We start from the raw sequence: 22,316 nt of genomic DNA, 5'->3' as shown, positions 1-22,316 counted from the left end.
TGGTCCATCACCTAGATGAGGGCATGGCAGCAGCAGGACAATGAGGTGACTAGTCAGGGGCAGAGAGAGATGAATGCTGGCACTCAGCTTGCTTCCTCTTTCCCTCTTTTTCTTATCCAGCCTGAGACCTCAGCTTTCAAGGTGGTGACACCCACTTTGGGGGTTTGGGTTTTCATCCTCAGTTAAGTCTTTGAAAACAACGTCACAGGCACACCACAGTTGATTCTAAGTCAAGTTGACAATGTAGATTAACCATCACAGGAAGTTTTAAGAGAAATCAAACCAGAGGTGGGCAGTGGTGGTACACACCTGTAAGGGGTCGGGGGCAGATGTGTCTCTGAGTTAGAGGCCAATCTGGTCTGTAGATTGAGGTCCAGGACAGGTAGAGCTAAACAGGGTTTTTGAAACCCTGTCTCAGAAAACAAAACATAACAAAATCTAGCCAGACTAGTGTTGCTCAGAATGCAGTCTTCACTAAGAACTGTCTGCCGTCAGTGTGTGGAGTCTAAATTATATGATTTAGACATCACTGTGACATTTTAAGTTATGGTCTTTGAAAGTATCAGTTCTCAGTGGATTGAATAAAAAACTTTAAGAATTGGTGTCTCCCCAGAGGGAGTGAAATGTTACAATAGGCTTATGTAAGGTGATGGATTAAGTTACCAAGGTCATCAATTTGTAAAAAATTGAATTCCAGTCAGGCATGGTGGGAAGTAGAGCAGGAAGATCGGGAAAGATCAGGAAGGTCAAAGTTAGCCTCTGCCACTTAGACAGTTTGAGGACAGCCTGAGTTACATGAGACTCAGTCTCAAAACAAAAAATAAATAAAAAAGGCAGATTTTGAACCTAAGTACTTAAGTGTACATGTTCGAAATTTAAGATTACCTAGTAAATGCTGGAAGCTTCCCATTAGCAAAGGGGAAAGAGGACTGGAAAGAAAAATAAAAGCTTTGTTAACTCAGTGTTAAACTTCTGGGCAGCAATGAGTCCACACTGTGGTCCTGGTCATTTTGATGGACCATGTTTACATTTGAAACATTTAACTGCTAAGGTGACAAGGCTCTGTGAAGGTTAAGATCCTAGTGAGGCTTCTGCCAACTGCTACAGTGATACTCACTCTCCCTCCCAGAGTGTGAACAGCTCCCTCAGAGAAAGTCTTTGAAAACCACACACCATTGTGTTCAGTCCCTTGCTTTATCCTCTACTGGATTCATCAAGAACTACTCAGTTCTTGATAATTTTATGGAATAAAATTTATTTATTTGGCAAGTATGTGGTCTGAGAGTGTTTAAAAGTAACATAGAGATCTTTGAGTAAATGATAATTAAATCTTTATCATTGTAGCTCCACTAAGCCTAACTTCTGCATTTAGTTTTACATAGCTCACCCCGATGAAACACTTACATTATCTGGCTTTGACAAATCGCAAAAAATTGAGATTACAGGTTTTTTTTTCCTCATACTAAAAACTGCAAAAGCAATATCTATAGGGGTCCAGTAGGTGGCGCTGCTTTCTCACTTTGGTGAGAAGGAAATTGGAACAAGAATAATAGAATTCAAATCAAAAGAAGCAATATTTTTTAAATGAAAGAAACACAATTGAAATAGCAGCTCCCTGATGAGTTTCATACATGTAAGGGCGTAAACTATCATTTCTTAGACGGCAAAGCTGACATTGAGGATCCGAGGGACAAGAGCAAGCTTCCAGACCTGCTTTGAGGCCTGTGCAAATCAGAGTTACTTATTTTACAGTTTTTCCAGGCATGCCAGCCTTTGAAATGTAGGATCCCTGACTTGTAATCCCAGATTTGTTCCCCAATAGTGTTTATTTAACAAATCACTTTGTCTCTCTTAGTTTTAGGTGCTTCATCTCAAAAGCTTTAGGGAGTGAGAAGCATGTACTCTGATCTCAGTGGGGAGCTTGGCATGGGAGTATGCATCCAATCTCAGCTGTTGGGAAACTGAGGCAGGAGGAACTGAAGTTCAAAGCCAGCAGGGTCTACGTCTAAGACCCTGTCTTTTTTTAAAAAAAAAATTAGAAATGCCCGTATAAAGAGAGAGCCTTCTGGACTTTGTGCAAGCGAGTTCCATGCTGACATACCAGTCATTATATGTGATTAGCACATCTACAGATAGAATCACTGTATGCTCTCACATCTCTTCAGTCTCTAAGGATTGGCCCAAAGTCATCTCACCCCACCTTTACAGAAGCTGCAGAGGAGGACAGGGCAGCTCTGCTTAGGGTTGTTTGCTTTTGAAGCACAGAGGTTAAGTGGCTTTCTTTACCATGTGACTTAACTTGCCCGGTGCAGCGATTGGCGCTGTTCTTCGATTCAGAAGCCTTTGGATAGACAGACCTCTGTGGGTTCCAGTATGCTATAAACTACTGGAACCTACTGGAGGGTCTGTCTTCCTTTTTAGAGAGCACAACTAATGGCAGGACCGGGAGCATGTGTCTGCCAGGTGTGCAGTAAGTAACCCCATGAAAAGGAAAAGGCTAGATAAGAGGATGAGTTAGTGGCATAACTGGAGTTCAGAGGATATCTCCATCTCTTTTTATTTTCATTATGCCCTGTCACGGTGAAAAGAGAATGGCGATGCTTCTCATCTTTCCATTTATTTTTGAGATTTCTTCCGTCACCTATATCCTTAGCTGCAAGGAATGGTGCTGGCATCTTCCTTGACTTACAGTAGCTGACGTGGCTATGTGTGAGTGTTTTCATTTTCTGAGGGGATGCTGGAGCCTAGGGAAGTAAAGAGGTTTTCATTTTACTGGCCTTCTAGGATTGAGAGGTTGAACAGTGGATGCTTGCTCCTCTTGGTCATCATGTCAGTGTATCTAACTTGATGGCAGAGCACATCCCACCCAGTCTGTACATGGTTGGGCACTTAGAAGTCAGGGTTTGTCTCAAGTTCAGCCTGTGTTTGAGCAACATGGTACTGGGTGCTGGATCATTTCCGCTCAGGTCTTTCAAAGTTGGAAAACATTTCTTTTTTTATTCTTTCTTTTATGTACACGAGAGTTTTACCAGCATATATGTAATTGTACCACTTGGAATTTGAGTTATTGATGGTTATGAGCCACTATGTAGGTGCTAGGAATTGAATAGTAAATACTCTTAACTGCTGAGCTATCTCTTCAGCCCCACAAAGTTGGAAAAACTTTTCAAAGTTATTCTTACACATATTCCAATCAGTTATCACCTCTCCCTTGTCCCCCAATAGAAGAAATATGGGCTGGCCAGATCCTCAGGGCTGTTTGTTGGCTAGCACACCTTGGTATCTGGGCCCTTGGGTTAGGTTGTTTCTGAACCATCCTTGAAGCAATAGTGCATTGGGCAGCTGTGGATCTTTGAAAAAACTCCCATTGCTGGCGCCACTGTGAGTACCTCAGATGTCAGACATTATACCAGATAGTGTGCATATTTTCATTTTATCCGGAGCAACTCCATGAGATAGCCATCCTCAGTGTATGAGTGAAGTGTCTCCGAAGGAAACATTAAACTTGGGACCCAGGATTTTATGGCCTGGAGGTGGGCAGCAGGCTCTCCGTTTGAGCTCTGGTCTGACTCAGAGGCTGCTGCTTCTGAACTTGGCCACGTGGCATCTGCTTTTCCTTCTACTTCAGATAGCGTGTCAGCCTCCCAAGCCTCCAGCTTCACATTTACTTAGAGGTGCCCACTGGCTGTGCAGTGTGGGGATTGGAGGAGAACGCCCAGGCCAGTGCCGTGAGCACTGCCAGCGTCGTGTTAGGCATACTTGAGGTATTATTGAAGAGGAGGCGTGCAGGGAGCTGAAGCTGTGGACCCACCCAGATCCACTAAAGTCACACGCATCAGTCACTGTACTTGACTTCCCTCTGGCTCCCCCACTCCCCTTTTCTCTTGGATCAAATTAACTTTTTTGACAGATGTTTGGAAAACAGTCTTATCCTGTAATTTATATTTATAAATCCTCTGCTACAGTGTGGTCCTCATCCTCTGCCTTCACTGAAGCCAGAAAATAACCTGGGAAAACGCCACGTTTCCTGTTCGGAGTTTGGAGGCTCTTGTCTTCTTAGCACGCTTTTTGAGCTTTTGAGAATTCTCATGCCAGGCGGTAGAGAGCCAAGTGTGATTCTTCCTTGAGATGTTTTAGATTCTCGAGAGGTAAACAGAAACAGCTTGAGGTTTGTCTTTCCCCAGGACTCAGAGCTTAGCGTTTTGTTTGTTTAAAGTCCAGGCGCTTGCTTTGCTATTCTCTTTCAGATTAGATTTGAAATGAGGACATTCTTGACTGGAAAAAGTCAGTGCAGTTTAAGCTCTTCTACAAGCTGGCAGCCCCCTTGCCTTGGCTCTTCATCTGTCCAGTAATGCCAGTAAGCTGGCTGTCACTGTGGCCTTCTCTTCCTCTCATCACTTCTGCCGTCATTGCACAGGTTACAGTAGATTTTGTATGTGCTCTATCTTCCTTCAAGACATATACTCCTTTGCAGCTGAGGTTCTGGTTTTGTGTGTGTGTGTGTGTGTGTGTATGTGTATACATGAGTACACTTATGCACACTGATGGATATGGAAGCTAGGGACCCGTGGCAAGTGTCTTATTTCATTTCTCTCTACATCACCATCATCACCATCATCATCATCACCATCGGAGTCAGAGTTAGGCTCTGTCATTGAACCCAGAGCTCATCGATCTGGCTAGGCTGGCAGTGATTCTATTATCTCTGTACCCTAAAACCTGTTACAGACACATGCAATTGTGCCTGGCTTCTATGTTATTGGAAGGAACTGAGCTCAAGTCTTCATGCTTGTCTGGCAGGCACCTCTGTGTCACTTTTACAGCCTTAGGATTTAGTGTTTTCTCTGCTTGGTGCACATTTTTTCCATGAGTGAGTGAAGTTCACTAGCATCATATTCCTGTCTCCCCTCCACTCTGCTGTAAAACAGACATTGCACTCAAGGGATGGCCACTCTAGCAGGGTCCTCCTGTCCTGCAAGGAGTAGCGCTGAAGACTCTTAATCCGCTTCCTATGTGAGAGTGTTTATAGTGGTGACTTTTTGCTTTGAAAGTGCCCTCGAGCAAGAGCCTCTTCCTTGCTGCTTTGAACGCTTTTTAAAAAGTAAAATTTTCATCTTAGGATTCACATATCTGCACTTACAATACTGTCCTTATTGCACCTCGCTTCTCACTGTTTCAAGAGAGAGGAAAAGCATGTCTGAAACTGTGGCCAAATTGGGGGCAGGGGAATGTCCATATTGAGCTCAGTGTCTGCGAAGAAGTCTCCCCCTCCCTCTTTAACAGCTCAGCATCTGGGCTTCATCAGGACTGAGGCACAGGGTGTCCAGGGCCTGCAGACGCTTAGCAGGGACACTTGCAGTTTTCCTCAGTTTCAACTTGGCCAGCACTTGAAAGCGTATTAGTGTCCACGCGGATGTGCATATGGGACACAGGCTGTCTGAGGATTCTGCAGGTAGCCTTCCCCATCGTCCACATGCATACTGTACTGTTCCCATCGGTGGGAGAAGCCACCCCCTTTGGGTTTTTTTCCCCCTCTTTGTCCAACTAATTCCTTATTCTATGCAGTAATGTGAGGCTGGCTATGCAAAGCTCACTTGTCATGTGAAGCCAGTGTGTGCCACACCCATGCTCACGTTGGACAGACCTGCAGTGGAGTTCTTGTGCTTGTCTTTGGGCTCCACTGGATCTTCGCTCTCCTTAGCACAATGTATCTGAATTTTTAAAACACGTGTGTATGTGTGTATGTGTGTGTATTTGTTTGTGGGTGCCCCTGGAGGCAAGAAGAAGACACTGACTTTCCCTAGCTGGAGTTACAGATGGTTGTGAGCCTTTGACCTGGGGCTAGGAGCCCAACTCCGGTCTGTCTCACCCTAGTCTCCCTTTCCGGCCAGTTGGACTTTGGTCAAGTGGGTGGGCAGTTCAGAGACTGGTGCCTCCCCAGGCTCAAACTCAGCCAGGTTTTCTCACCCACCCCATTCAGTGACTGCTACAGTGTGCATCCCTCCCTCGGGTCAGATCAGAAGGGCAGTCTCGCATCATCCCCTTCCTCTTTGAAGCAGTGCTGATGGAGCTCAACACCCACTCCTTCACTGTGGGCTTTTTTCTTTTTTCTTTCTAAGATGCTGATGTAGTTACTTGTTTCAAATCAAGGCAGTAGCATCTGTCCGTCCTGACTAATTAGTGGCTTGCAATGTCTTGCCAAATCTGATTCCTTCTTTCTAAACTTCCTTCTTAACGTTTTCTCGTACTTAAGTTTGTGCTTATCACTTAGAGCCATTTCCCTAGGACGGTTTTCTTCCCTGTGGCATGACACCCACATTCAGCATGGGCATTCTTCTTATGCCCGTGATGCCTGGTGTCCCGTGTCCTGATTGCCTGTTGACTCACCTTCTTGCCCCACTATCCTGTGTGTGAAGGCAGAACAGGCGGCTGCTTTCGGTATAGTTTATTGCTGGCGTGTAGCTCTGCACCTGGCATGTAATGCTGGCTTAACACATGCTTGCTGGGAGTGGATGGCACATCTGTGTCAGGGACCCCTGCAAGATTTGTGCGATGTACTACTTGGTTGTTAGTGGTTGTGAAGCGTCTTACCCAGAATTCTGTCTTGCTTATGGCTTCCAACCGTTTCTTATAGACACTTGTCATTTACAAATTATACCATAAAGGGGGTACTTTTTTCAGTTTCTAGATTTATTTTTTGTCCAATTTTCCACATTGTCATTAACTATTGTTCCATTTATTTCAGATCTTGTGTCTCTGGTGAGGCGTGACTCTCTCTCTCTCTTCATGCTCTATTCAGGCAGCCACTAGGTCTCTTTGAGTCCTTTGAAACAACTGGTCTCCACTTCTGTAACCCGAGCTCAGCCTGGCACCCGCAGAGGACTGGACTCGGCAGCAGTTTCCTGGTGGCCTGTGAACTCTGCTGCTTGGGTTTACCCCGCTTTGCTCACCACTTATAAATCTTGCCATGGGATACTTGGGTTCTTTTATTCCTTTGCTTAGAAGTTGTATAGAGTAAATTTCCGTTGTCTGCTGTGCGCCTGTGTCCCATTCTCTGATCTGATTCCCGGCATTGTACTCCACCCTAGCCCGGCTCTGCTCTCCCTCTCCTCCCTTTCATTGCTGCTGTTCTTGGGGTCAGAATTCTCAGCACATGTGTGTGTGTGTGTGTGTGTGTGTGTGTGTGTGTGTACTTTTGTGTATCTCTGTGTGTGGCATATGTCCATGTTTGTGTTTCTATACAAACATGCCTACTCCTAAAATAGCTGCATGCTGAATCTGTAGCCTGTGCCCCATATGCTCATATGCACGGACACTAATGGACTTTCAAGTGTGGGCCAAGTTTAAACCGAGGGGAAGTGCGGCTGTCTCTGTGTCCTCAGTCATTCTCCGCCTTACTTTCTGAGCCCTCTCCCTGCCCCCCCCCCCCCCCGACCTCATAACTAACTGGTTGTTGGACATTCAGCCTCCTCCAGTTCATCAGATTGGTCACTTCCTAAGTGACCTTCTTCACGAGCAGCTCTGGTAGTCACACTACAGTGTGGGAAACCCCTCCTGAGCCTTGTTGCCTGTATGTTGTCGCCACTTCTGACCTGGTGTCAGGGCTCCCAACTTGCCTACCCAGCCGTGTCTCCCGCTACTTTCATCTTTAGGGTTCCAAATAGTTTCCATGTTACTGAAGCCGAACAAACCAGGCCACTATTTGATTTTCCCTGAATGCAGCTTGTGTTTCCCGCTGTCATGCTTTGACTAAAGGTGTGTAGTCCTGGTGGGACTTTCCTCCCTGCCATTCAGCTTTTCAGGACCGGTTCACCTACCCCAAATGCCACCACTCCTGCAGCCTTTGATGTTCTGTGCTTGCTAGATGGGGTCCTTGCCACATCAGAATGTGTGTGGCTTCTTTTGGTTTTAAGCTAGTCTGTGGCCCCTGTATTTACCTTTTTTCACTCAGACCTTTAACTGGCATATGTGCTTTCTGAGGATGGTGAGAAGCAAGCCTAATGTTCTTTGACTATTAGGTATTTAGTAAATGAAATCAATGAGTGTGTGTGTGTGTGTGTGTGTGTGTGTGTGTGTGTGTGTGTGTAGCTTGATTGACTTTACAAAAAGTTATCCTACCAAGTGAATTTTTCTTTTTTTCCCCCCATATTTATTTTTTATCTGTTTATTTTAATTTTTTTTTTTTTTTTTTTTTTTTTTAAGATAGGGTCTTACTATTTTGCTCTGGCTGTCCTGGAACTTACTGTATTGATGGGGGATGTCCTTCTGTATACATGTTTCTCAATTGGTTGATAAATAAAACACTGTTTAACCAATAGAGTCAGGAAGATAGGTGGGGCTAGGAGTTGAGAATTCTGGGAAAGGTAAGCAGAGAAGTGCCAGAAAAGGGACACCATGTAGCCACCAAAGGAGTAACAGGTCCGGGCATTCTCCAGTAAGTCAAGACCAGTGGAAATGCATAGATTAATAGAAATGGGTTAATAATTAAGACAGAGCTAGCCAACAAGAAGCACCAGCTTAATATAGCGTTTAGCGTTTATTTGGGGCTAAAGTGGGGGTGGAACCTGATGGGACTAGAAAATTGCAGTAACAACTGTATAGACCATGCTGGCTTTAAACTCCCAAAGATTCACCTACTTACATGCTGGGATTAAAGGTGTGTACCACTCTGCCCAGCAAGTGAGTTATTTCTGTTGCTTTTGTAGTTGTAAGGATGCTAAGGAGAGCTAAAATGTCTCATGTTTTTCAAGGTGACCTTGCCAGGAGTGCTAACCTAGCATATATTTTGTGTGGCCTGTAAGTCAACAATGATTTGTTTTTACATTTTCAAAAATTTGAGTGAGGAAATAAAGAAGACTGTGTCCTGGATATGATAGGTGTCTGCAGAGCTGAATGCACTATCTGAGTTCTGGTCGTGCCTCCAACCCCCTTGCCTCAGTACTGGGGATCAAACTCAGGGCCTCATCTGCCACTTAGCTATATTCCAAGCCTCAAAAATACTTTCTGACCCTTTATGGAAGAAGCTTGCTGACCACTAGTCTAGAAATACACCTGATCTGCCTGGGATGGCTGCTCGCTGGAGATGTAAAACTGTCTGCTTCCCTAACAGTTTACCAGGCCCTCCCCAGGCAGACAGCAATTCCCTCTGTGGAAAAAATATCCTTAGGCCTGGTTTCAGAAGAGTTTTGAGTGGCATGCAAATCTTCCCTGGGCTCTTTGGCACTTGACAGTATCTCCCACAGATAACCAGATACAAATGAGCCGTTCCTTTCCATAAAAACCCCTCCTCAGAGCCCAAAGGATCCCACAGCTGGTCCCGTTAGACGTCATTGAGAGGAAGGCTCTTAGCATATTTGAAGAATGTTAATTGCTAAGTGTGGGCTGAAGCCAGAGGGCTTCATAATGTCCTTAAGCTGCTTTAAATGTACATAGACTGAGAATTTTAGAATCAGAAAAGGTCTGGGGGATCATCAAGTTTAGCCCTTTAAGAGCAGGGGCTGCGAGCCAGACTGCGTGGCTCTTCCCCTTAATCCTCCTGTGTCTTGGTTTCCTCACCTTTAAAGTGGGGCTAAGAATAGCACCTAGCCACTGGGCTTGCAACAAATGGGAACATTTCCCATAGCAACATGTGAACGGCAATGCTGACTATGAAACAGGACTCTCCGCACATGCATGTGTTCACAAGCATTCATGTTTCATTAGTGTTTTTAGTAGTTGTCTCATTTTATAGTTACAGACACTGAAGACTAGAGGAGGTAAATTATTTCCCTTTCCTTGCCTGACAGGCAGAGTGGGCTAAAGCCTGGCTGCAGCTTTTCATTTCAGTGATCTTTCCTTGTTGCCATGTGTTGCTTGTAGATGTGTGTTTAGCAGGTGTGGATCTAAATTTTATTTCTCTGTGTGTTCATGCACATGTGGGGAATATGTACTTGTGTGTGCATGCATGTGGAGGCCAGAGACTGATGCCAGCATCTTCCTTAGTCATTTTCTGCCTTATATTTTGAGTCAGGGTCTCTCATGAAAGCTGGTGCTTGCAGATTCAGGTAGGCGCCTGACCAGCAAGCCCCACGGATGCTCCTGTTGCCATCCCGTTAGTGCTGGTGTTAACAGACCCATGTGGCTGCATTGCGCTTTTATGTCCGTGCTAGGATCTGAACTCGGCCTCACAGTTATTTGGCAAGTGCTTTACTGATTGAATCCTCTTCCTGGCCATCATTATTATTATTATTATTATTATTATTATTATTATTATTATTATTATTATTATTTCACCCAGGATCTCACTCAAGCTGGCCTTAAGCTTATAGTTCTGTCTCAGCCTCCTAAGTAGTGGGATTACAGGCATGTGTCACCATAACTGGCTTAGATGTTAAAAAAATATTTATTTTTACTTTGTATGTATGAATATTTTGTAAGCATATATTAATGTATAATATATGTGTATATGCTGGATCCCCCATAACTGGGGTTATAGCCAGCCATGTGGGTCCTAGGAATGAAACCCAGGTCTTAATCAAGAGCAAATTCTCTGCACTGCTCAGCTACCTCTCCAGCCCTTGGGTGATTTTTACAGCCAAAAAAAAAAAAAAAAAAATATTTGGAAGCTTTTTGGACAATACAATTGTCTCCTTTTTGTCCTGTTTCTTCTCACCTGCCTTTATGATATGTACATTATTTCATAAAATTGAAGTTCTGTTCATGTAAACGTTGCTTCTGTCAAGTTGGAAAGCATTTTGTCATCCTAAAGAAAACGTAGAGGGCAGGGAAGATGGTCCAGTGGTTAGGAATGCTTCCTGTTCTTACAGAGGATGTGAGTTCTGTTCCCAGCACCCACATCAAGTGGCTCACAATTGTTTGTAACTCCAGCACCAGGGGTTCTGATGCCCTCTTCTGGCCTCTGCAAGTACCTGCAAATAACCACATATAGACACAGACACATCAGTAAAAGTTAATCACAAAGAAAACTTCGTACTCCATTGTGCCTCTCTCAACCCTCCCCCCGTTGTGGCTCTCAGCCTGCTTTTGGTCTTTACAGATTCACATGTTCTATGTGTTCCATGTAAGTGGGATCACACAGTGCGTGATCTTTGGGGTTTAGCATCTTTCACTTTGTTTATTTGTATTCACATATACTGCACATTATCTACATTATTAGATAAACCGGTACTTCATTTTTCTGAGGATGTACCACACTTTCTTCATCATTAGCTGGATGGACATTTGGGTTGTTCTGTCTTTTGACTGCTGGTGCTATCTTAACATTTGAGGGCAAAATCCTTGTTTGAGTGAGTGCCCATGTTTAGTTCTCTTAGGTCAGAACCTGGGAGTAAAGGTGTTGCTATTCTCTAATCCCAGGTTTCACTTTTTGAGGCACTGCAGGATTTTCCTTTTTGATGGCAACAACATTGATCTGTAAGGGTTTTGATTGTTCTGCTCTTGCCAGCCTAAGCTGTTGATTATTATTCTGTTACGTTATAGCCATCCTAGTGTGGATGAAGTGACATTTCACTGTAGCTTTCTTTGTGTTTCTCCGCTGCCATGTGAGTCTGTGTTTGCTCACGTGCCTGCTGGCCTTTGGCATGCTTTCTCTGTAGAAAGCCATTCTCCTGTTCTTTGCCCACTTTAACATCCAGCTGTTTCTTTTAGTTGTTAAATTGTAACATTGTAACGGATTTTGAATACTAAACCTTTTATTAGATATATATGACATCTTTTCTATTGTTATCTGTGTTGTTTTTCTTATGTTAATGTAATATATTAAGTGTTAAATTTTAGTAAAGTCCAATTAATTGTTTCTTTTGTTGGCCATTCTTTGGCTGTTATAGCTAAGAATCTATTAGTGTTAAGCTAATTTTATTTTTGGCTGTTAGGGCTGAGTACAACTTCATACTTGCATTTGGCTGTCTGTTGTTTCAGCACCATTACTGGAGAGCTTGGAATCCTTGACTAGTACTGGCTCCTTGCCATCACTATGCTATGAGAGTTGATCACAGATTCGTGGGTTTAATCTCTATACTCACATTCCCGTTTCTTTCCTTTCTTTGGCCGTCCTTTTGCTTGTACCATCTTGTTCTGATTGCTGTTGCTTTTCAGTACGTTTTGGAATCATAAAATCCTAAGTCGTCTTTGTTCTCCTTTCAGTGTTTCTCTTGTTATTTGTCAGCCTCTTCTGAGTCCATGTGAATGGAAGGTTTTTCCCATTTCTGTAGGAAAGGCAGATGGGATTTTGATAAAGAGATGTTGAATCTGTGAATGGACTCAGGTATTGTTGCTGCCTTGACAGGGTCCAGAACATTTTTCCATTTTATTTTGGTTCAATTTGGATATACTTTGAATTTCCTGTCTAATTGCTCTGGCTAGAACTTAGCTTGGATCATGTGCTAGATTTTTTTTTTTTTTTTCTTTCCCTCTTTCAAGGGTAAGTGTATGAATAGCCTGCATTTTGTTTGTCTTTTCCTCTGTCTGTGGACTGTTGGGTTGTTTCCATCCATTGGCAGTTGTGAATAAGGCCACTATCCCCACAGATTCACAAATCTTAGATTTAAATCCTTGCTTTCTTTTGGGGGCATACCCAGAAACAGTTAGTAGAGTGCATGGAATAATCATCTTAATGTACTGCTAGATTAGTTTTGCTAATATTTTGTAGAAGATTTCAGTGTGTATATTTATAAAGTATAATAGTATGTGACTTTCTTATGCTTTGTTTGGCTTTGATGTAAGAGTTGTAGTGCTCTCACACAATGGCTTAAGAAGTCCTTCTCTCCTTCTCACCCTTACCCTCCCCTCTCCTTTCTCCCCTTAAGACTTTGATAGTTCATGTATTCCTAGAAATTTTTACTTTTTCCAGAAACTTCCACATGTAATTCCATAGTGGCTATACTAACTTACATCCCTCCTTTTTCCTCACATCTTGCCAGTATTCATTGTTAATTTAAAAACCTGTGGTGTGATTATAGCAGTTACATAGAGTTTGCTGCATGTCTCTCACTTTTTCCTATAACATTTATGAGGTGTGTACTACTGTCATTTCTGTGTTACACACAGAGAAAGCAATTGACTGAGGTTTAGGTGACAGTCACAGAGCTGGTGTATTAAGGCCTTGAAATTGAATCCTGATAGTCTGAGTCAGGGTCACAGGAAGCTCAAGCTCACCTTAGACTATATAGCTAAGGATGACATTGAACTTCTGATCCTCTTGCCTCTACCTCCCAAGTGATAGTTGCATGTATACCACCACATCTCGTTTATGAGTGCTTCTGATGTAACTCAGGGCTTTGCACATTGCTGGGCAGCAACAGCTAGAGCCTCTGCCATCTGTCTTTCTATTTCCTACAGTTTATACTGCCTTTCTTAAGTATCAGAGATGGCTGGCTTTGTTTCTATGTTACTGTGTTATGTTCTTGTTAGAAACCATGGTGCTGGCATGGGTGGGAACACTTGTTTCTTATCTTCCTTAGTAGGACTTGGGCTTCCAGAGAAAGCATGGTATGGGGGCTCAGCCTAGTGGAAAGACTAGCACACCCTTCTCAGTCATGTAATACACTTTGAGACTCCTGAACTGTCCCTGGGAAATTGATTGTAATCCTCAACTGGAACTGTTTCTTTTATCAAGAACTGTGAGAAAGAATTGATTTTAAATGCACTTGTCTGAAAGATTTGACAGCGGCTCCATGGAGATTACACTTAACTTTGGGAAGTCTTTGAGGTTTTAAGTGGACCCTGGTCTTTCATAAGGTCATAGCCATAGAAAGGCAAATGCACAGATTTTGCTTTTTTTTTTTTGTTTGTTTGTTTGTTTACTTTCTTCACCATTGTCTTTCAGGGTCATTCAAACACACAGAAGAACATCCTTCAGGTGGATCAGAACTGTGTTCGCAATTCTTACGATGTCTTCTCTTTGCTGCGGTAAGAAACTTCTTAGAGCTTCCTGGATTTGGATGGCTCTCTCGTGTATGTTTGTGGTGCTGCGATGTGAGGAAATGTCGGAGCTTGAGAAGCCATTACTCAGGCCTGGCATTTTTTAGTGAAAGCTCCCTAAATTCTGTAGCTCCAGTGATTTTAGTTTATCTCTTTGATGAAGTCTTTGAAAAGCCATTTCCTCTCATTGGGGGAAAGAGTGGTTGGAAGCTGGAGATCTTTTCTTTTTTTTTTTTTTAGATTTACTTTATTATCTATGCAGTGTTGTATCTGTATGTATCCCTGGATTGCAAGCTAGAAAGGGGGACTAGAAGGCATTACAGATGGTTGTGAGCCACCATGTGGTTGCTGGGAATTGAACTCATGACCTCTGGAAGGGCAGCCAGTGCTCTTAACCTCTGAGCCATCTCTCCAGCCTGGAAGCTGGAAACCAAGGTACTGGCTGGTCTGTCCTATAGGTTGCAGAGTGAGGACATATTGGGGACTTCCCAACTATACCTTCCACAGGAGAGCCCACCAACAGCCCTGGACGTGGCTTAAAAGGATCCTGTCTGACAGGTCCTGAGAGCTTTGGAGATATCTAAGGCTCAGAGTCTTAAGTGCCTCAGCCCTCTGTATGTGTATATGTCTGTGTATAAAACGTTTGGGATTAACTTTGAAAGATTTTTAAAAAAATAGCTTTACATGTGGTAGATCATGAGGAACATTTCCCAGGGGGCATTTCCCCATCCAGTTAGCAGCGACACTCAGCCCTTGTTCACTCAACTCAGACTGCTAGTTGAAATTCGATTTGGGTAGTGTTTTTCTAGTGTTTACCTAACACATCATAAATTTTAGATCATTACATATCCTCTATAGGTTGTTGAAGAGCCCAGAGGACTCTCAAAGAATGGTTATCTTATAAACATTATCCAAGGGGCCTTCCCTCTGGGAGCCTTGAGTCTTCTATTCAATGACATAGCGTTTAGTTACATGACTTGTGAAAATTATTCCCAAGGGACAGTGATTCTAAAGCAGTCACATATGCATGATGACTGTTGACTTGTGTCTGAGAGGTGTCTTTCAATTCCACTAGGCTATGTAACAAAACAGATAGGATTTACTAACTGAACAGACATCCTTTTGAGTCTGTTGAATTTGGGACACAGGAAGTGTTAATAGAGTGTACAGAATTAGTTGAAATGTAAATAAGCTGCTAAAATTTCCTGACCTGCTTTTCTTAGTGAAGTGATAGAAAGAGCATTTTCAAAGAAGATATGCTCTATGTATGAGATTATGTGATCTTATTAGAGAAACCAATAGAATTAAAAGAAAAAAAAATCCCAAATCAGAGAAAAGAGAGGCATTTGGGACAGTGCAACAGGAAAGGAGGGTTCATTAAAGGGTGCTGAAAGCTCTAAGGTATTGCAGAGAATAGGAGGTAAAGAGATATGATGCCATAGGAAATGCCATAGTGAGGCCACAGGTATAGCTCAGTGGAAAAGCACCCACTTGCCATGTGTGAGGTCCAGAGTTCAATCCCCAGTACTTCTAAAGTCCCTGTTTACTCCAGTTCACTTAACTTCCTTGGTTCTTGTGATGGAAGAAGTGGTGTTACTAAGTATAGAACTTGTGTAATTTGTAAGTGTTTCCTATCACTGTTGTGGTAACTCATTTCTGCGTAACAACACAGACTCACTTTTATGTTGAGTGTATGTGGGGTGTGGTGGTGTCTGCCACATTTTATGTGTGTGCATGCATGCGCACAGGACGGGTGTGCATATACAGAGGCCAGAGGAAGGCAGTGATGTTTTACTTCATCACTTTCCTCTTTACTTGCTTGAGACAGGGTCCCTCACTGAACTGTAACCTGCATCTCTGCCAGGCTGATTGGTCAGTGAGCTCCTGGGGTCTTCCCGTGTCCATCTCCAACACTGTGGTTGGTTACAGTCCTGTTAGCCGCTCCCAGACTTCACCTGGCCCCTCATGTACCCACCAAGCCCTCTCTGCAGGCCCAAGACAGTTTTCTGAGCCTGATTACATGCCACCTGAATAAATCACCCTGCTCCCAGGAACTCTTAAGTTGTCCTTGTCAAAGTTAGTGAACGTTGTGCTGTTTCTTCCAGACAGCCGCAGGCGGCCTTTGTCTGCTTTATTGAAAGCATTGCTCCCCCCATGGCTTTTTGCTGTGATAGATTGGAATGATTGTTGGGAAGCTTGTGTCTCTCTCCCACTGCATTTCTTTGTTCTCTTTTCTACTCAGTTAATATTGTCCCTGAATGGGGATATTTTTAAAAATATTTTTTCTTTCCCTGGTTCTTCTTAATATATAACATGTTTGCTACTTGGTCTATAATTAGAAAACATAGCCACACCTGGGCATGGTGGTCCGAGCCTGTAATCTTGACTGACACTTAGGCGGTGCAGGCAGGTGGGTCACGAGTTTATAATCCTCTTTGGGTACATGTTGAATTCAAGGCCAGCCTGGGCTACATGAGACTCTGTCTCCAGCAACAGCAACAGCCACAGTGTCTGTGTTCATTACTAGCTCTTTACTCCAGAGTGAGAACCTTAGTCCCCTACAGGTGTTATTTTATTTAGGAGTATTTTCCAATTCATAACTTGTACAGGCTAGGAGCTATAGGTGGTACTCATCTGCCCCAACACTGAGATAAGGTGGTTTCAAGGTTGAGGCCAACCTGGGCTACACAGTAAGTTTCAGGCCAGCCTGAACTATGCAGTGAGAGCTTGTCTCAAAATTAAAAAAAAAAAAAAAATACACCTTTCACTGTATTGTTGTGCTCCTAGGATGCACAGTTTCTTTGTACTTTTTGCTTGTGAGTGTCATGGAAAACTAGGGAATCTTTGAGTTAGGACTTTGGACCATGTAGATGGGGGCGTGCATCGAAGCTACATACTCGTGATGGGAGTTTTGTAGGGAAACAGCTAGCAGTGCTTTGGCTCACACTGGAAACCTAGGCTAATTGACACCCACAGGAGAAGCTGCAGCTTCCAGAGTCCTTCAGTGTTAAAAATTTGTTTTCCAGTGAACAGACAATTAGGAGCCATTTCGCTCCTGTGTTTCATACTTTGGGATGTCCACCACAAGGTGTCAATGTTGCTCTTTAACTGACATTTGCAATGTCAGGAGGGCTTCAGTGTTGTGGAAATCGGTGTTATGAGATGCTATTGAATAAGCAGTTGTCTAAGTCTAGTCTTCCTGGTTTTAGGGGCACAAGCTAATTAGACAGTGGGGTGGGAGGCTCTGTGTTTGTTGCTATTGTTGCCTTTAATTTAATTTAATTAGTTTATTTTTTGGTGGTAGTGGTTTACTGGATGGCTGTAAGAGAGGAGAGAGGAATATGGTTATGAGAGAAGAGGGGGGTATGGTGAGGTGTGCAGTCTAGGATTCTAACCCTGCTGCCATCATGGGATAGACTTGGGGTGAGACTGCTGTCAAGGGTCACTTCTAGCCCTGCTGCCCTCTGAGATTGTTTGCGGTGTCATCCTCACCCCACCCTTTCACCTTTCTAAAGAGCGGGCTGTGTTATAGATGCCTTGCCTTTTCCAGGTTAATATGTCCAGAACAGTGGTGATGCCTGGTCCTGCCTGGTCCCTGGTACAAGTGCCGCATCTGGTAGACTGGTGCAGGGCTTTTGTTGCTTCAGTCTGGTCCTGTAAAGGGGGATGGTATTTGTCTCATACGATTAGGGTTATTGGGAGAGTGAATTAGGCGAGGTCAGTGAAGTCCCTGAGAAAGTCCGGGGCACCTGGTGGGTGACAGCCTTTCCCACTCTGCTGTCTGCTCCTCTTCCATGCCAGAGTTCTCAGCCTGAGCCGCTGGCTTTTCAACTTAGCATCGTTTCCCCCTTTGCCTTCATGCCATTCCCATGTTCACTTCTGCTTTCAAAGTGAGCTGTGTCCATCCTGGCCACTCATCACCTCTGCTCACCGACGGCACTAAAGGCTGCTGGATGAGGGAGTCTTCACCTGACCACGCTGCCCGCTCTTGTCTGAGGATCCTGTAGCAGGGGCTCTGCAGGATTGTTTTCCTGTCAGCTCTGTTCTGCTGTCACAGCTTCAGCCAGCCTGTCCAAATGCCTCCAGTTAGATTCCAGCTCTCTGCCTTTCTCTTGGATCCACAATCTACCCCTGCCCAGGGCCTGTTGGGTATTTGCAGACCTTGAAGACCTCAACTCCAACATGGCTGGGTTCCCTCGTCTGCTTTACCCTCTGCCTCTTTCCTTTCCCGTCTCTGGGGTTTGCACCACCCCAGTCGCTCAGGCTCTAGAAATCATAGTTATTCTCGTTTCCCCATTCTCCTTCCTTCACCGGTGTTTAGGTGGCTCTTGAGTCCTCTCAAGCCTTTGCGCATGTGTCACCCTTCCCTGTCCCGCTGTCTTCCTGGGCTGTTTCTTCTTCTCCTAATAGTCCTTTTACTCCAGTTTCCTCACATGGCATCGGTAGCTGTGCTTTATTGACCATTTTACAATAATACAACTAGGGTGGTTGGAGAATAGCTCAGTGGTTAGGAGCACTTATTGCTCTTGCAAAGGACCCAGGTTTTGTTTTCAGTACCCACATGATGTACAGCACCCATCTGTAACTCAGTTCTAGGCAATCCACTACCACTTTTGACCTTCATGGGCTCCTACACACATGGTGCGCATATATATATGCTCAGGCACCCTTTAACCCCAGCACTCCTGATTCTGCTCTTTGTAAGATGTATTTATTTTATGCCTGTGTGCCTGAGCGTATATATGTGCACTGCTTTGCCTGGCCCAGCGTTGACAATGACCCAACTCTTCTTCCATACAATGTCCCTTATGTGGTAAACCTATTCTTTCCCCTTTTTGTAGGTGAGGAAGTTGAAACACAAAGCAGTTAGTAGCTTTACCCATGGTCACACAGCTGCTTAGTGTGAGAGCCTGTCTTCAAGCTCAGGTGTCCATGCCCAGACCCCGTCTCTGCAGTCGGTATGCCTTTCCCCTTTGCAGTGCCCTGTGCTACTTGAGTACCAGTTTCCTGCCACATTGCTGCCAGAGCAGTCTGTCAGAAGGTGCAGCGGTTTGGTCACTTCGGCCTTAGCAATTATTGAGCCGTTATGTGCAGGCAAAGTTCACACTAGCTGTGGTCTTCAAAGACCATTGAGAGTACACCGCCTTGGAACTACTGTCTTATATCCAGCTTGTCCCACTCCGCTGTGATTGATAGCTGTCATTTATGGAACACTTACCAAGTTTAAGTTAGCCCCTCACCTTTCTTCTCATCACCCCCACACTGGGAGCTCCCTGTTTGATTGATCTTTGTATTAGCCCCGACACACAGGTATTATATATATGCAGAAGATCGTCTTATCAGCACCGTTTCTCAGCACACAAGTGAACGGGTTTCATCACGACATTTTCATTCATACGTGGTTTTGGTTGGTTCCACCTCCCACCTCCTACCAGCTCCTCTCCCCGTCTCCCTCAGCCACCCTCCTCGGACCCTCCCGTTCCCAGTGTCCTCCTATCCTCTTTCAGTCGCCTGTTCTCTCATCTGTCCCTGCACACTTACTTAAAAGCTCTCCCCCCTTCCTGGGCCTTCCTAGTGTTTCACCCTCTTCCCTTACTCCTCCATGAATCCCGGACATACACGTTGTTTCCACTGACCATATCTCGCTCTCCTTCAGGCTACAGCAGGCTCTGCCATTTCAGTTACTGTTTGCAGATGGCAAAATGCGAGCTGTGAAAAATGTGCTATATAGTTATCAAGAGTTGTCAGACCGAGCGAGGGCCCTGCTGCTCCTCTTCTCTCTGCTCCCCTGCAGCATCCAGTGAGGTTCAGAAATCTGTGGCTTCTAACCTTTCTCTTTTCTGTAGGTTTTCATTTGGCCCTCTAGGGGCAAATTCCCTCCGCTCCTTGGTGGCGAACTTAATATTTTTAAAGGGACCAGCTGTGCAATGGCAAGTAAGCTATTCTGTGAGTGATTTTAGAGGACATGGGACAAGCGTATCAGAGTCGGGCTTTAAATGTGAATGCGACTCTCAGCCCTTCGGTGTGGGGAGACAGTTACGGCTCCATGTGTGCAGAAAGTGCCATGATGTTGCTGTGGTAAAAGTCAAGTTTCTCTGCCCAAGGCAGGAACCAGCCTTTTCCTGGGGTCTGTATGCTCATTTCCAGTCAGCTGGCAGAGGATGGAGGATGGAGGATAGAAGATGGAAGGGTTGTATTAAGATGCACACACTGACAGCAAGAAGCAAACATTGGTAATTTGCTCTCCGTGATTCTTAAATAGTCTTGCTTTACAATATCCTGGAAAAGGAGTCGGGGGGGGGGGGAGGGGGGCTCCACCACTTTACCCCTTAGGGAGGCAGACACAACAACACAGATGGCTTCCTCCTGCCTGAGCGCACTCATCTTCATACTGCACCCCTGACTCATGTCATTGCATTGATGGCATCTGCATTTGACCACAGTGGAAAGGCTTATCCAGGTCCATGGCTGAGTGTTAAAGCAGGTTTGATAAACATTGTTCAGGCTCCTGTATGTGTGCGTTTTCCCATCAGGCCCCATGGTGGTTAAGTGTCAATGGAAAAGGGAAAGCAGAGACATAGAATAAGTTTTAGAAAGGTTCTCATTCAGAATGTAAAGTTTTGGTACTCCGTGCAAGTGTAGGTAAAACACAGTTTGTATTTATGTATGAGTCATAGTCTATTTTTAATTTTTTCCTTTTCTCTCCACATAATATAGATGTATCTATCTGTGCTTGTGTGTGTATGTATTCATAAAGGCACACACATCATAACAATAGGATCTTAATAAATGTTAGTGTAAGTTTAGGTGGTCCCCCCTTTACTTTTGGCTTTTCTTCTTTTTAAACTCCCTTTTCCCTTTCAGAAAGCCACCCAAACACAGAACACATCGGATCCCTAGTCACACATTGCTGTCAGCAACCTCCAGTCTCTTTCGTAGCTGTCTGTATTTTTCCCAAGCCCTCTTCGTACATGTCATCGATATTATGTGTGGATATGGTTTTAATTACCGATTTACAGAATTGGGATGGAAAGTGTATAGAGTAATGATTCTGCATCTTGGTTTTCTTACTCAACGTTGCATATGCAGACTCCTCCAATTCATTCTTTAATGATTTAATAACAGTCCCTGGTAGAGATCAACCACATTTATTCCACCATTAGCTCTTTTTTATTTTTACACATACTTATGTTTAAATCTTTTCTTTTGCTACCCAAGGATCAAGGAATGAAACATTAAAAGGTTACTTAAAATACCACTACAACTTTTCAGATATCAGTCACTTAAAACAAAATGGTATGTAAATATAATTTTGTGGACATGTGTACTGTTTTAATCAAGTCTTCACCTGTGGTTTGTCTTTTTATTTTGTTGTTTACTTCTTTAAAATCAGCTTTGTGCTTTGGCAGTGTCAGACCTACTCTATGTGGTGCTGTCTGCTGACTCCTCCTGTTCTCTGATCCTTTTATCCTTTCAGCCCTCCTGTCCCCGCCCAGTCCCTTCCCCAGATTTGTGGCTTTGGTTTTGTTTTATAAAGCATTTAGTATAACCAGGTCATCTGTGTAACCTTTGGATTGGAATGATCCACTGGCGCCCGCAGGGGTCACCAGTGGGCACAGTGACACACCCACCACCTTTGATAGGCGTTTACTATTTTTACACTGATTCTAGTTTTTACTATTTGCTTTGCCAGTGTGTACAGTGCTCAGTGTGTGTGTGTGTGTGATATAACACCCACATGCTTTTAGTTTTAGATACTTTATTTCTGTGTTAGAATCCTAGGAATGGGGTTTCTTTTAATGATTTATTTATTTTTATTTTGTGTGCATTAGTGTTTTATTTTCATGTATATCCGTGTCAGGGTATTGGATCCCTTGGAGGCAGAGGTACAAGCAGTTGTGAGCTGCCATGTAGATGCTCACATCCTCTGGAAGAACAGCCAGTGCTCTTAACTGCTGAGCCATGGATGTCTCCGGCCCCATTAATGGAAATTTTTGATTAATTGAATTTTCGTATTAACTTTGGGAGAACTATAATTCTTATGTTAGTATTACCATCTAAGATATGTTTTATGTTGCCCATTTTGCTCATAATTCATTTCTTCAGTAACATTTTATAGTTTTCTTTATGTGATCATTTGTCTTTATATTAAATTTGTTCTTAAGTATGTTAGAGAAATTTGGTTATTATTTTCTTTTATATAAAATAGCCATTCATTTGGATAAAAATATTCCTGTTTTAACTATAACTTTCATTTCTGTTCTTGAGTGCATATTGCTTTCAAAGGAAAAAGCTATAATTTTAAGAAAATCTTATACTCAGTTACTATATTCAGTTATTCATCTTCTTATTCATGTCCCTGCCAACCTTTTAGCTTCTTGTTTTCTGAGGAGAGTTCT

General features: G+C 43.6%; 1 protein-coding gene across 2 annotated transcripts in view; it reads left to right on the top strand.

Moving 5' to 3' along the window:
- Uvrag (UV radiation resistance associated) overlaps positions 1 to 22,316 on the top strand; it is a 238,294-nt gene that overhangs the window by 51,375 nt on the left and 164,603 nt on the right. For both annotated transcript variants that reach the window (XM_051192314.1, XM_051192313.1), the window contains one exon: positions 13,823 to 13,905. In XM_051192314.1, the coding sequence (XP_051048271.1) occupies positions 13,823 to 13,905 (83 nt within the window). The remainder of the gene's footprint in view (positions 1 to 13,822; positions 13,906 to 22,316) is intronic.

This window comes from Phodopus roborovskii, unplaced genomic scaffold (genome assembly GCF_943737965.1).
Source record: "Phodopus roborovskii unplaced genomic scaffold, PHOROB, whole genome shotgun sequence".
Lineage (NCBI taxonomy): Eukaryota > Metazoa > Chordata > Mammalia > Rodentia > Cricetidae > Phodopus > Phodopus roborovskii.
Note: the sequence above shows the minus strand (reverse complement) of the source record. Positions and strands in the feature narration are given on the sequence as shown.